This window comes from Bacillus rossius, chromosome 3, assembly GCF_032445375.1.
Source record: "Bacillus rossius redtenbacheri isolate Brsri chromosome 3, Brsri_v3, whole genome shotgun sequence".
Taxonomy (NCBI): Eukaryota; Metazoa; Arthropoda; class Insecta; order Phasmatodea; family Bacillidae; genus Bacillus; species Bacillus rossius.
In genome coordinates, this window is record NC_086332.1 from 8,991,660 (window position 1) to 9,005,524 (window position 13,865).

At 39.3% G+C, this 13,865-nt stretch overlaps 1 protein-coding gene across 3 annotated transcripts in view; it reads right to left on the reverse strand.

Annotated features, from left to right (window-relative positions):
• LOC134530178 (glutathione S-transferase omega-2-like) overlaps nucleotides 1-7,303 on the reverse strand; it is an 11,308-nt gene extending 4,005 nt beyond the window's left edge. The window contains exons 1-4 of one of the 3 annotated variants that reach the window (XM_063364816.1): nucleotides 7,215-7,303; nucleotides 6,640-6,854; nucleotides 4,490-4,815; nucleotides 2,352-2,472 (exon numbers count right to left, since the gene is read on the reverse strand). In XM_063364816.1, the coding sequence (XP_063220886.1) occupies nucleotides 2,352-2,472; nucleotides 4,490-4,815; nucleotides 6,640-6,664 (472 nt within the window). In that variant the 5' untranslated portion in view covers nucleotides 6,665-6,854; nucleotides 7,215-7,303. Of the gene's footprint in view, nucleotides 1-2,351; nucleotides 2,473-4,489; nucleotides 4,816-6,045; nucleotides 6,122-6,193; nucleotides 6,299-6,639; nucleotides 6,855-7,214 lie in introns of those variants that run through there. The other 2 variants (XM_063364817.1, XM_063364818.1) reach the window with 2 other exon arrangements.
• Between the last annotated feature and the right edge of the window lie 6,562 nt (nucleotides 7,304-13,865).

Below are 13,865 nucleotides of genomic sequence, written 5' to 3' on the forward strand. Positions count from 1 at the left end.
AGAGAGAGAGAAAGAGAGAGAAAGAGAGAGAAAGAGAGAAAGAGAGAAAGAGAGAAAGAGAGAAAGAGAGAGAGAGAGAGAAAAGCAGAGATAAGGAAACTGGAGATTGCGAGTAGAGTGGGTGTCATCATTTTCGGGGTTGGCGAAACTTGTCAGAGTAGACTCATTCTTACAAGTTGTGACTTGTGACGTACGCTACAAACAGAATTGCTTCACAGATTGGCATTACTGAAAAGATTAAGTCTTAAGTGTGGTGTATTTCATTGTTATACTAATCTTATTGTTACACGACCATTTAAAACTTTTTATTTAAAAGTGAACCTGGTAAGAGTAATTTTGGAGACATTTATTTTTAGTTAACTTATTGTTAACTAAATATGAAGTAGTATACGTATTGAAAAGAGTATATGTAGTAGTAATAAAAAAATCAAATCAACCCCTAAAATTGTTTTTGCAAGTACAAAAAAATGACTTTTATTGTTGGAGGGTACAGAGATTGTGGCTTTATAAGAGCATGGTACATATTTATGAAGAGTAGAGCCACGATTATATGGTAATGCGCGATAAAACGAAATAACACCGAAAACCGCTTGAAAACACGAAATAAAACGAAATTGTGTGAAATCCGCGATATGTCACGAAAGTTCATCTATCCTGATTATTTACGTTTTTTTTTTTTTTTTTTCCATTCTGTAAGGACAATTCACTACCTTCAGCACAATCAAATATTTCTTACAGTAACTAGCAGCCATATATATTATATGCGACGGTGATTCATTATAGATTTCAAAATGAAGTCTCGGAATTAACGTAATATTTTCTTTAAACGGTAATCTTGTGTACCATAATAATTTAAGATGTTAATAACTATGATACAATGGCCGCCGTTCACTTTCTGTAAATACAAAAATAACAAACGTCCAAAATATGTTTTTCTAAGATTACCTTTTTAATCATTAAAATATTACACACTAAAGCGCATTGCTTTTACTGTTTATTTAAAATAAAGTACGTAGGCTACGAAAATAAAATTAACCCTGCTTAACGTAACGATTGTAAATAATAAATAGTACATGTTTATGTCTGTATTAATTTTCACGTACGTATGTTGGTATTTGGTATGCGTTTGTATTCGCATCTATTCTCCATTGTTTTGATCTTTCCAGCACGGCAAGTTTTTGCGTATTGAGAGGTTAAATTCTTCCTATGCAATTAAAATTTTTTTTGATAATGCCTAAAACTAAGGTTTCTGCCAGTGACCGATCGAAATCAGTGATAAAATTTTAATGTGCAAATTCTGTAACTGCAGGCTAGACTACGAGAGACGCGATACGCTTGTGAAACATCTCGCGAGTGAGAAACATAAGTGTTTGAGGCAAAACTCATCTGTTAAACGACATCCTTGTCTAAGAGTCTTTAATGCCATTAATTTGCGGTTCAACCCAAGAAATGTGAGTAGGGTTAGCATAGAAGATGCAAACCTACAGAAGTCTCTGCATAACTTGCCTTCTGTTTCCCATCTTCCCATTGATACATTCATACATGGCTATGTTGCTTTCAAAAAAATAATTGAGGATGAACTTTCATTGACAGAAACAAGCCAAATTGATGTTACAAAGGTACTTTGCTCCCTTAAAGGGGACTACAGTGAATTTGCTCAAGCCAGTTTAAGGGCAATCTGGTTCCCAACATCAAATGTTGATGCAAAACGTTCATTTTCCAGGTACTCACTGGTAGTTAGTGACAGAAGACAACGTCTCACTCCAGAAAATGCAGAAAATTTAACTATGATAGGATTTCAATAAAACCGTCTTAATAGTAACTTTGGAAGTGCTTAATTGTGTAATTTTGTAGTGTATGTGATTGTAATTAAGTCGTGAAATTTTTAGTAGTTATTTAAAAGTTTGAATTTATGAATTTTCAAATGAACTTAATTATCTATGAATTTGCAAATGAACTTAATTGTAATTAGATCATGAGGTTTTAGTGTTTATTAATATTTGTTTTAATAAATTTGCATGTCGTACAGAAAAGCAAGAAAATTTTGCCGTGGGTATTTTGAGCAAAAAAATAAAACCATATAACACCGAAATCTTTATTTCTTTACACCGAAATTTGTCTTAAAATAACACCACAAAATCTTGACTCTAATGAAGAGTGATATATTAATTTGCTTAATAAAATGTCTTGCTATTCATAGTGAAGGTCATATTCAGGATCACATATTACTATGTGTACTTTTGAATGTAAGTATGTACTACCTAAGTAGCTATGTTCATATGCGACATATATGAATATATACATTCAAGTGCCTGCAAATCTCCACAAAGAGGAACTGGTTCACTACCCACCTCCAAGAAAGGGAGTCCCTCGCTGCTCAAGTTCTTCATTGAACGCCTGATAGAACGAACTTGTTTCGCTTGGGAGGTCAAGATCTTTCTGAAGAACCATGTCTTTGTTTTGTACAGGCACCTACACACAAGTACACTGGATTATACTAAATCTATTGTAACCATTGTACATGTTTACAATATGTTATTTATTATTGTTTTGGGAAGATGTATAATTTTCAATCATGAAAATTGTAATCTTAATTTCTAAGATTAGTACAGGTAGATAACACTTTAAATGGTTGAATATTCCCTTTTGATATATATCATCATTAAAAATGCATTCTTCGATAAATTATATCTTTACAAAGCTGTCCCAGGTAGCAAATTAAGTTTTTCTCCTAGTTCTGTTACTCCTTGGTGGGCTAGCCAAGTTAAAATATTTTTCGCAGTAATGAGAATGACAAGAGTTCTAAGGAGTCATCAGGCAAGATGTCTCCTGTGGGGCGGTCATGCTTCCTACAAGACTCCGCATTCGAGATGGTAAGATTTCAAGACATCCGCAATTTATCTATTTCTTCTATAATGTAGGTATTTGGCCCACGAGGTCTGTCATTTAACTGCAGACCGTGGGGTGTATTGACTGAATATTTTTCTCCCGCGTCGGGCGATGATTTCTCGTGTGTGAAGAATTCAGCGAAGCTGCCGAGGTAGTCCAGCTCTGCTGGTCCTGACCGAGGTCGTTGATGAGCCCTACCCATACATTAAAGTCCTCAGCTACCCGAAGGAGCTGCAGCCACCAAGTTCCAGTTTAATGATATCCCGCTGTGTAGTAGCTTCTTATTCGCTACAGCCTCACCATCCTGGATGTTTTTCAGATGTCAGCACAAGTCCGAAGATTACCGACTTTCATCCCTGACGTCCACTGAGCAGACATAATACAGGGTTTAAGTGTATCCTAGAGTTGTGTTGTGTTGTGTTGTGTTGTGTAGCCATACTATAAGTTCATGATCCTAAAACTACACTACAAAACCATTCGTTAGTGACATTCCTGGGTTGCTCCACTAAATTATTTTTTAAAAGTAATAGTAAAATTACTTAAATAAGAATAGTATCACATTTTAAAATAGTAATATCCAAGAAAAATAATTTTAATTCTCTATTAAATAAACACTAATACATATATATTAAAAGTTTTTTTAAATTCTTAAAATTCAATATTATTGTTATTTTATTTAATTCCATTTGAATTGGATCTCGCCTAATCCAGTATATTTGAACATGTATATTACAGAGTTGGATGTATTCATTGCGTAGTAATGGTCACACATATGTACTAGTTGGTTATCACATACTAGATCTCATTTTAATTTCTAAACAAATCATTTTTTTTGTAGAAATCTTTTTTTACACACTATCTGCCACATTGGCAATGTGTTCACTATAAATAGTTTTTGAAAGAATTAAAAAACAGAATGCATTGATAGACAACAACCATACTGCTTTCAGGATTTAGTACTTATTTAATTGTAATAATTGATTCACACAGGCCAAATTTATAGCCCAAAAACTGTGGCATAAATGACACCTTCATATAATTTTAACATTCAAAATACAATTCACCAATGACATCTCCTAAACATCGAAAGAGTTGTGGACACATTCTTGGAGAATGAATACATGTCTCAAGTATAAAGAATTATGGAGTTACGAATCAGGTATGTACACTAAATAATGCATCATCGTGTTAAGAAATAATTAATACTGCAATGGAACTTATGTTCCAGACCAGGAGCCTATACAGAATTTCATTTGCTTTCAGTTTCACTCCATTTGTTGGTAATAAAGAAAAGTTTTTTTTTTATGTTTTTAGAATTTCAAGGGGGTGGGGTTGAAAATAATCCCCCCCCCCCTTCACAATCTTTTCAGACTAAAAAGTTGCAAATAGGGAAAATTCTGGTTTCAAAAACAAATCTGATTGTAAAACTGTTTAGTCAGATGCAAAAAAAAAAAAAAGTAAAATGGGAATACAAATATCTAAATAGTGTTTAGAGTACTCAGAAATTAAGGTAATGCACAAAATGTTTACTTTCAAAATAAACAATTTGGTAACTACCTAATTAATATTTGAGCATCTGCAATTGAGGAAGATTCCATACCTTCTCAAATTTATTAAGGAGTTCTTTGTCCTTATCTCTCAAGTCAGCGTCAGCCGGGTAGAGAGGAGGATCTGGAAACTTCTTGTCCAGGAAGTTTGCGATGTCCAAGGACTCTACCACCACCTCGTCTCCTGTGTCCAATGCTGGGACCTTGCCCTGGGGATGGACATCAAAATACCACTCTGGCTTGTTCTGCAGGTCTATGTTCACAATATCGTGGGGAACATTCTTGACAAGCAACACGATACGTGCTCGCTGGGCGTACGGACAGAACTCCATGCTGTAGAGCCGGTACTTTCCTGGAGTGTTGGGTGGTCGGGTTGAACCTGCAACAATATCATCATCTAGGAATAAACATGTACTAAGCAACCATAGGACGTCATCATAGATTGTCTGTCATTGCCTCTCCTCTCTCTCTCTCTCTCTCTACCCTAATGTACCCTCCACCCCCACTCCAACATACCCTGTATCCCTTCTGTTCCTTCTTTACCACACCTCCCCTATTGTTTGCACATGCACGTTAGTGTTAACTTTGGGTATCTAGCCACGACCGTTAAAGCTCAGCCTGCACTTGATGGTCTGCGAGAAAAGGATTATATTGTCTCCCCACACAGATGCTTTGGGAGAGTCATGGCAAATCAGTAAGTTCTAATATATTTGTCGGGGTTGTTGTGGCCACACATTAAGCTTGTAATGTAGAACTTGGCTGTATTTCCTAATTTTTTTGTTTTGGCTGCCACATAAAAGTTTACGTTTAGCAACTAGTTATCTTACTGGCTGCCCGTCACATCACGTGATTGTCGTGAGTCTCCACGAGGTTCTCCTTAAGGTACCTTTTTAAAATCAAAGTCCTAGGAATGTCTTTGCTTGTATTCGTCTTACGTAAATCTTGTGTAGCTCATGGTTGGAGTGTACTTAGTGATGGCCAAGTAATTCTCACCACTCCAAGTTTCCCTCCAAGTGGCAGGGCAACACTGTATTTATCAAGTTCCCCCCCCCCCCCCCCCCCTTAATATAACCTAAGTTAAATGTTTACATTTTATCTACAGGCTTTATTTATTGGCCAAATATTTTAATTGTAATTTATTTCTCCTTGTCTCTTTCCACCTATACACTACCTTTGCTATTATTACCGCTAGTTGCAGGTACAAAATTATAGCTTTTTTTTTAATTGTCCGAGGACATGTAACATATAATGACACTTGCACTTAGATTTTTGTACCTTTCTCACCCACAAGCTCGTGTATGTTTGAGAGCGCATATAATCAGTGTTGTTACTAACTTGATACCTCATGTTGATATTTTATTGACAGCACATAAGTTTTTGCACAAGAATTTGTACGTAAATAATGAGTTTTATACATTTTCTTAATGTCTCCAATTCGCCCTTGTGGTCATGTACCATGTATTCCAATGTTCCAAGAAGGTCAGCTCAGAATTGGGACAACGGAAAAAAAAAATATTATTACTCAAAAAATATTGAACAATGTTCACTTGGAATAGAAAACCAATTAGGGTAGGAAAAAAAGGTAATGCGCTCGCCGTAACAAACTTACATTAAAAATCCTTGACTTACAGAATACAGCCTCGGCTACGCTATGTTCCTAAGGATCTTTGGAGAACCACATGATTACGTTGGAGCTAGAATTAAGTAAACTGATATATCTATATTACAGGTAATATTTCGAATAATTTTACACCAACCTCATCCTTTAACCTGAAGAAAGCCCAATATTATTCCCCAACCTTCCGCTCACGAAACAAACACTCTACGACCGGTACGGGCCTTAGCAGTAGAGCCAATATTACATTAAGATTATAAAATGTTATATTTTCACGTTATTATGAGATTTAACAGGGCTGAATAAATTACATTTGTATTACAGAAGACGACAATATTTTGTTTTCATACTTTGTGTAAGAACTCGAATGATACCCGAACTGAGAACTTCATGTACCCGAACGTAGAGGTGAGTACTCGAATTGTGTGTGCTATGGCTGGCAACACTGAGCGTTACCAAGCGAATGAGAAAGGATCTTGATCTTGAATCGTCTAATGAAAATTTGTAACAAGGTATACCAATTCAGTATATGTATTTCTATTTCGTAGTACGTTTCTACGGCAAAAAAGCATTTTAAAAGCCTCTTACCTTTCGAAAGAGGAGCCGTAGTCATGTTAAAATGAAATTAACGAAGCACGTAACTGGAAAGTAGAGACGTCTTGAAGCAGCCCACTTGCCGCTGTTCCTGTACTCTTGTCCTTTGTTGTATGACGTAAGAAAAGAGCTCGTCTGCGCACCCTCTCAACCATCGATTGATAATGACCTTGATGTACGCGCTACAATGACAGTTCACAGGGATGACACTGCAAAAATCATAAAACGAATAGTTCCGACGTTTACCGAAGTAAAAGATTAGGTTCGGTAGAGTAGGTTAGGCATGGTTATATATTTTTAACTAAAATGAAATGTTTAGGTTATGTTAGCGTTATTTAAAGTACAGTATGACCATAAACATATAAAATATTGAAATTTTTTCACGACTGAACGGCAAACTTCGGAGAACTTCAGAACTGTTCGGGTGTGGTGGCTCTCAACCCTGTGAACTATTTGCTTCCCAGAACAGACCCGCAGAGTAGGAACACAATAAAATATTAAGCTGTCCCTATCAAGATCACACAGAATGTCATTAATATCAAAATTGTAACATTGGCTTATTTGCTGACCATCTTTCTAGGAAAAAGTATGTTATGAAAGTTTTATAACTCTCTATACATGACCCAATTTCTCATTCGCACTGCAACTTTACCAATCACAAAATGACTATAATGACTTGATGATATGGTTTCTTGGTTTGTACTTTATACTGTTCTTGCCACAAAGCACCATTTCAAAGAACAAATTCACCAGTAAGTGCTTATAATGCGTTCAGCCATATTTACCTAATTATTTTTAAGAATTTCTATATCCGACAATGTATTATATGAAACCCAATTATAAGCAGCTATAAAATAAGATTACACAATAATAATTATTGATTATTGATATTTTTAGTTTGTGTATGTTGATGTTGGCAAAATTTGGCCATGCACAGGAGTGTATCCTGAATTTCAGTTCTTGCCCTTGAAAAAGGGGGGGGGGGGGTAAAGGAAAAAACCATTCTGTCTGCAGTTTGAAATCAAATTATTTCCTTTTGTCGGTGGTAACATTTTTATTTTTATTTTTTTAAGAATTTCGATTGGGGCCAGGAGAAGAGTCCATTATCCAAATCTACTACACTCCTCTTAAGAGTAGTTATGCTCTTGGCTCTTAGAGCCTTTGCACTTTTAGAAAGTGTGAGCACAACCAAAATTACAGAATAGCCTTTGCCATAAAAATTCGCATAGAATATTGCAGTGCAGTTCTTATATGCACAAGGTGCCTAATTGATATGCAGTATTTTGATTTGAAGACATCCGTCGGTGCTCCCCCTAGTCGCTTAGACCATAGTTGTCCACTGTCGCCCACATGACCGTGTTCCCTGGAGTGCAATGTGAGTTCAACGAACGCGCCCCCGAGGGCAGCCGTGTATAGTGGAGTGCACAGAGTGAAACGGTCCCGCGGCCGATGAATCGATAGCCGCTCGCACGTCTATCATGTAATGTGCTGTGTTCCCTTGCAGGAACCATGCATATTCCTCAACCAGAAATAGTTATCAGACTTAAATTTTTTCTTGTAATCATTAAAATTTTTATAATATATATAATTTCATCCACTGTGCGATTAGGCCTCAACACCCAAATCTTTCCCGTGCTCTATGTGCTTCGCGCGAGAATCGCGGCCTTCAGCTGTGCAGAGCCGCCAGAGGCACGCCAGTCGTTGTCTGGATAAATCAGGGACCGGAGAGCACCACTGGGTCCTCACAGCTTTGTTTATCTGTCTAAGTCGCAATAGTTTAAGTACTTTCAAATCTTTTGCATCGGCCCTGTCGTTGGTCCTAACCACAGTGTGGTTTCTGTCAAATTCACCACTTAAGTCAATTATATTATTCGCCATTTCGCGTCCGCGAGTTTTCACTTATTTCTTAAGTAGTTAAAGGGCTATGTTTGCCATCGTCCGGGTTCTCGTGTTCGAGGTCCGGTGTGGTTCCTAGCGAGAAGGCTGGTTTTTTACTGAAAATGTGTCCGGGAGGGCGCCAGGCTAGCTCTGTGGCTAACCACGAGGTGGGTCGTTGGGTACGAATGCCCCTGCGTGGCCTGCTAGGAACGGCGGCGGTGGTCGTGGTGTGAGGGATCCCTGATTATTGATACACTACTGGCCCTACACAGCATAGCACGCTGATCTCTAACTGGATTGGGGAAGTTCACAACATAACATACACGAGTCTGGTTTGCACTGTGTATACACGTCGCGCACGGAGTGTGCGGAGTGGATGTTTAATTGAAATCGGCAGTTACACTTGCAGTTACAGTTACACTATGCACACTAATCTTCCCTACACAAATTACACTAGGTTGACACTGGGCGATCTGACGTGCCATCACTAATACTAAGTCCTCACGTCAGTCGAGGTTGAGGGGGGGAGTTCGATTGGAGTCGGCCAATCCCGTAAATTACGAACGGCGACATCCGGGCCAACCTGTGTGGACCGCGGCTCGCTATGAAATTCGTTAAAAGTCTTTAAGTCGCTGTGGCTGGTGCTTGTGCACTTCGGCGATTAACCGAAAGTCTGTGATTGCGGTGACGCCGACCGCCAATGCTCCTCTATGTCGCATAGACCGCTATGCCTCATCAACATCTCGCAAAAGCGTGTGCACCGAACGCGCTCGTGCGCGCAGCAAAGTGTAGTTCGTGCGACGAGGTGAACGCCAGGCAACGAGTGCTACGCCAGCGGAAGGATCCGGCCGGGTGTGGCATATCCCTCCGCCGCACTACAACAAATTAATTTATGTATATTTTTCCACAGGATTTTATTAAACATTATTTTTCATCAATTAATATTTCAGTCCTGTCAAAATTATGTCTCACTGTGCGTTTTGTCCCGAACCTGGCCGGTTCAGTTTCCCGCGAAATTCACACGTTTCCGCGGGAGGGCTGGCGGGGGAGGGGGGTCGCGCACGGCGACACCGGCAGTGTCCTTCAGGAGCTCCGACAGGCCGGCAGCCTGCGCGCAATGCGGAACCATCAACCTTTGCTTTCACCGACATGTAGTTTCGATAGTATAATATTTTCATAATCGTTTACGTACAGTTCCGCGGCCGGCCTCAATCTACCATGAGGTATTTCACTTAATTAAATCAGTGCTCCAAGATGAGTGTTCTACATAATACGTGAGTACTGTGGGAGTCTACGAGACTTTACGTCGGCGCTCGTGTCACTTATAGCTCCCTCCACTTTTTTCATAATTTTCTCATGAGGAACTTTATCAGATGCTTTTTAAAGTCGATGAAACAGGCATCAATCTGCAGACCTTTATCTACCCCCTCCACCAGCTCCTCCAATAGGCCCGCCAGCTGAGTTTCACATGAATATCCCCTCCAAAATCCATGCTGTCTCCTGTCAATCCACTGCCTTCCGTCCAGCTCCCCTACTACATGTCTGTGCACTAACCTCTCCATTACCTTACCTACTGCCGATGTGATGCTAACTGGTCTATAGCTGGCTGGGTCCTCTTTGCTACCCCCCTTCTTGTGTATAGGTACCACCACCGCCTCCTTCCATTCTTGCGGCAATTTGCCCTCCTGCAGCGATTTACTAAATAACAACTCCAGGTACTTCACCATGGCTTGCCCCCCCCCCCCCCCCCAGCTTTATCATCCCATTACCTATGCCATCCTTGTCTATGGCTTTCCTGCTGTCTAACCTTGTCACTACTTTCGCGATATCTTCCTTCCTGATCTCCAGCCGTTTCTCGTGTCACCCTGTACTTTGCTCAGCACGTTTCCTTTCCCACTGTTTTCCCTTCTCGAACACTGACATGTACTGTGTGGCCAACATTGAAGTGTTTTCAGAATTTTCCCTTTTCTTCTGTTATTTTTCAGACAGCTCCAAGGATGAGCGACCAAAATTTCAAAAGGGTGTGCCACCGTTGGGTGATCAAAAATTCTATAAGTATTTTCAGAATTACTCTATGGAGTATATTTCCTAAAATGCCAATATCTATAATGTAAAATGTGGTCTAGTTGGGCGCCGTGAAAACTCTATAAAGTACTAGTGCTGTGATTGTGTATGTAGCACAACTACTAACCTCTACAGAATATTAACTAAAATATGTCTTGTTATGTTGATAGTGAAAATAAATTATTCTCAAGTTGTATGTACTGGTGTAGTTTGACTCAGTGTGAATACCAAACAATAAAATGTCGTATAATTCCTTAGCAGTATGTCTCCTTCTCTTTGGTGTAAGTATTCTGACCTTAAAATCAACAAATATAAGTAGTGGGTTTAAAAGCATTAACTTCTCTATGACTGCTGATCTCAGTGTAATAAAAACTAATTATTCTTTCAAGACAACCCAAGCTAAATATTTCTGTCTATCTGGTTTAACATACACATGATATGTAAGTATGGTTATCAATCGGAAAAATAAAATATAATGAAAATTTAACTTTTTACTATGGTCAAAATCATGGTTGTATGGGTGACAATACTCTTTTGCAACATATCCAACTGTAACATGAAAAGTGACAGAGTCAATGATTAGCAAGCAACATACAAATACCTTTGAGACAATTATTCATGTTTAAATAGGTTTTTCATTAAACAAAATTTCAATATCCGTTATACTTAAATGTCTTTCAGAACTAATTACGTTTTACGTAATTGTATCACTGAATAATAGTTTGGTTATCAGTCAATATTTTAAATATTATTGAAACACATTTTAACTGGCAAATTAGTCTTTTCTTTGTTTTTACTAGCTCAGTCTCTTTCGGTAGATCAAACTGTCTCAAGACTTCTGGACCTGGGGCTATTCTTTAAACATTCAAGACAATTAATGACTTTAACAGATTTTAACTTTGATATCGTACATATTACTGATCAATGTCAGTTAACCAGGTCCAGTATGTACAAGCTACAAGTCTTTACGTAGTTAAGTAGTATTAAGTTGTTTTTGCGAGTTTCAAATTAGGTCTTGATCGTAAACATCATAGTTTAAGATATCTTGCCATTAAAATAGGACAGGTAACTTCTCGCTGTTCTTGTTAATTCGGGGATGGGGCAAACAAACCTCGTCGCGTCGTTACAATACCAAGAGGCTGTGGAAAACCTCTCCGAACCCCTGTCTCTCCTCCGATGTTGCTGGTTAGATATCACTCTCCTCCGATGTCGCTGGTTGGGTCTCCGTCTCGATGCACCTCCTCTCGTGCTGCTGGTACTCCAGCAGGACTGGCGTCGGTCACCTGGAGTCGTCTAGAAGGATGATGTCCTCCGGTACACCGTCTACGATGCCGTCTACCGCTGTCGAACTCCTTCCATCTCGAAGATTGATAGTCCTTTTCTTCTTTTCTTCTTAATTCGTTGTTGATCCAGTTCTATTTATGCTGTTAGTCAAAACTTATCGTCGTCGTCGATTCTTTAGTAGAGCTTCGAACATCGGTAACTACCTCTTCTTCATTGTGTAGTTCCGGTATTTATTATAAAATCATCAATTTCACGTAGATTCTAGTTATTCAGTCGTCGTACCAATGTTTTACGTGATATTCTTACATTCATTTATGACTAAATCACGGAGCTCTTTCTCTCTAATCCTTCTCCCATGATAGTAGAACAGAAACTCCCGTTCCAATTTGTTTCAAACAGTCAAAGCTTTCTCTATTGAACACTCTCCGAAATCACACTGGAAATACTAAATTCTTTAAATAAAATATATGCGCAGTCGAGCGTCCAATCACATATACTCTTTCCTCAGTAATGACCCAAAAACAATATTAAAAGGTGTAAGCTCATTTTCTATTCGTCGCCGTTTAACAAAAGTTTGCAAAGACATTTCATAAAATTATTACTTAGATAAAACATGAAAATACTTAAAGAGTAAAACCAAATTGACCTGACCATAGAGATACAATACTGGTAAATATAATTCATAACAGGACTAAGACAAAGTCATAGAGGTAAGAAGTAAAATAATAAACATAAAATTCATTTCTATTGAGGGCTTCTCAAATACCTCTATAACATGTTCGCCTTTTCCTTGGATCCCACTGGAATTTCACCTTCCTGATTTCTCAGAATCGGTACCCCAGTCCCTGTGCCCTTCGTGTTCCTAACAAACCCGTATAGCTTTTGCCAGCTGCCTTTGGTCCCCTGTACCATCAAGTCCCCGAGGTAGGCTTCCTTCGCTTTCTTTATCTCTCTATTCAGTTGCTTTCCTATTTCTTTCAGCTCCTCTGTTACTGTCTTCTTTCCCTCCTTTTCCCCCAATGCATATAACATTCCACCCTTCCTCTTTAGTTTACGAATTTCCCTTCCATAATAGGGTGGGTCCCCTCCCACATTTATCTTTTTTTTAGGTATATATTGCTCTTATGCATCTCCCACTACCTTTTTAAAATCCCTCCCCAGTTCCTGTACATCGATGCCTACCCTCCATTGGTTGAATCTCTCTTCCAGAAACTCCTCCACCCTTGTCTGTACTGCCCTCCCATACAACCATATTTGCCTGCTGCTGCCTTTCATGACCTTCTTGTCCAGGCTATTTTCCACTACGGGAATATCGTGGTCGCTTATCCCATCCACCACTTTAGAGTGAGTGACTAGCTCCTCGGGTCTTAGCAGCACTACATCCAATAGTGATCCTCCACCTCCCCCACCCATCCTAGTTTCCTCTACCACCACCTGTTGTAAGCCCATGTTCACCAGTTTAGTTGCCCTCCGTTGTCCCAGTGGCCCCACCAGTTCCTTACCACACTGCCATTTTACCCCTGGAAGGTTGAGGTCACCTGCTACAACTACCATGCTGTCATCCTTCAGCCTATCAAGCCTTTCGAGTACAGCCTCCACCTCTGTACCCCCATCACCCGGTGGCCTGTACACCGCAAACAGCTGCATTTTCCTCTTTTTCCCTGAGATCTCCAAATGAAGTATTTCTTCCTTTTCTCCCATCCATTTGACTTCTGCGTCTAACTCCCCCCGTACAAGAACCATTATCCCGCCCCCTCTCTTGTTTCTATCCCTTCTAAAAACTATATAACTCCCTCTCCTTATTTTGACATTGTACGGCCGAAGGCCACCCCAAAGCCCGACCTGCACCCGCCAGTACTCGGCTCCGCTAACGGAAAGCGCCCCTAGCCATGGCCCACCCGAGTCAAGTGAGCGGACCGCAGCCCCAAGGTAGAGAATAGCGAACCATTTATAATTACGCATGCAATGCACTCACCGTGCCTACAAACAAAAAG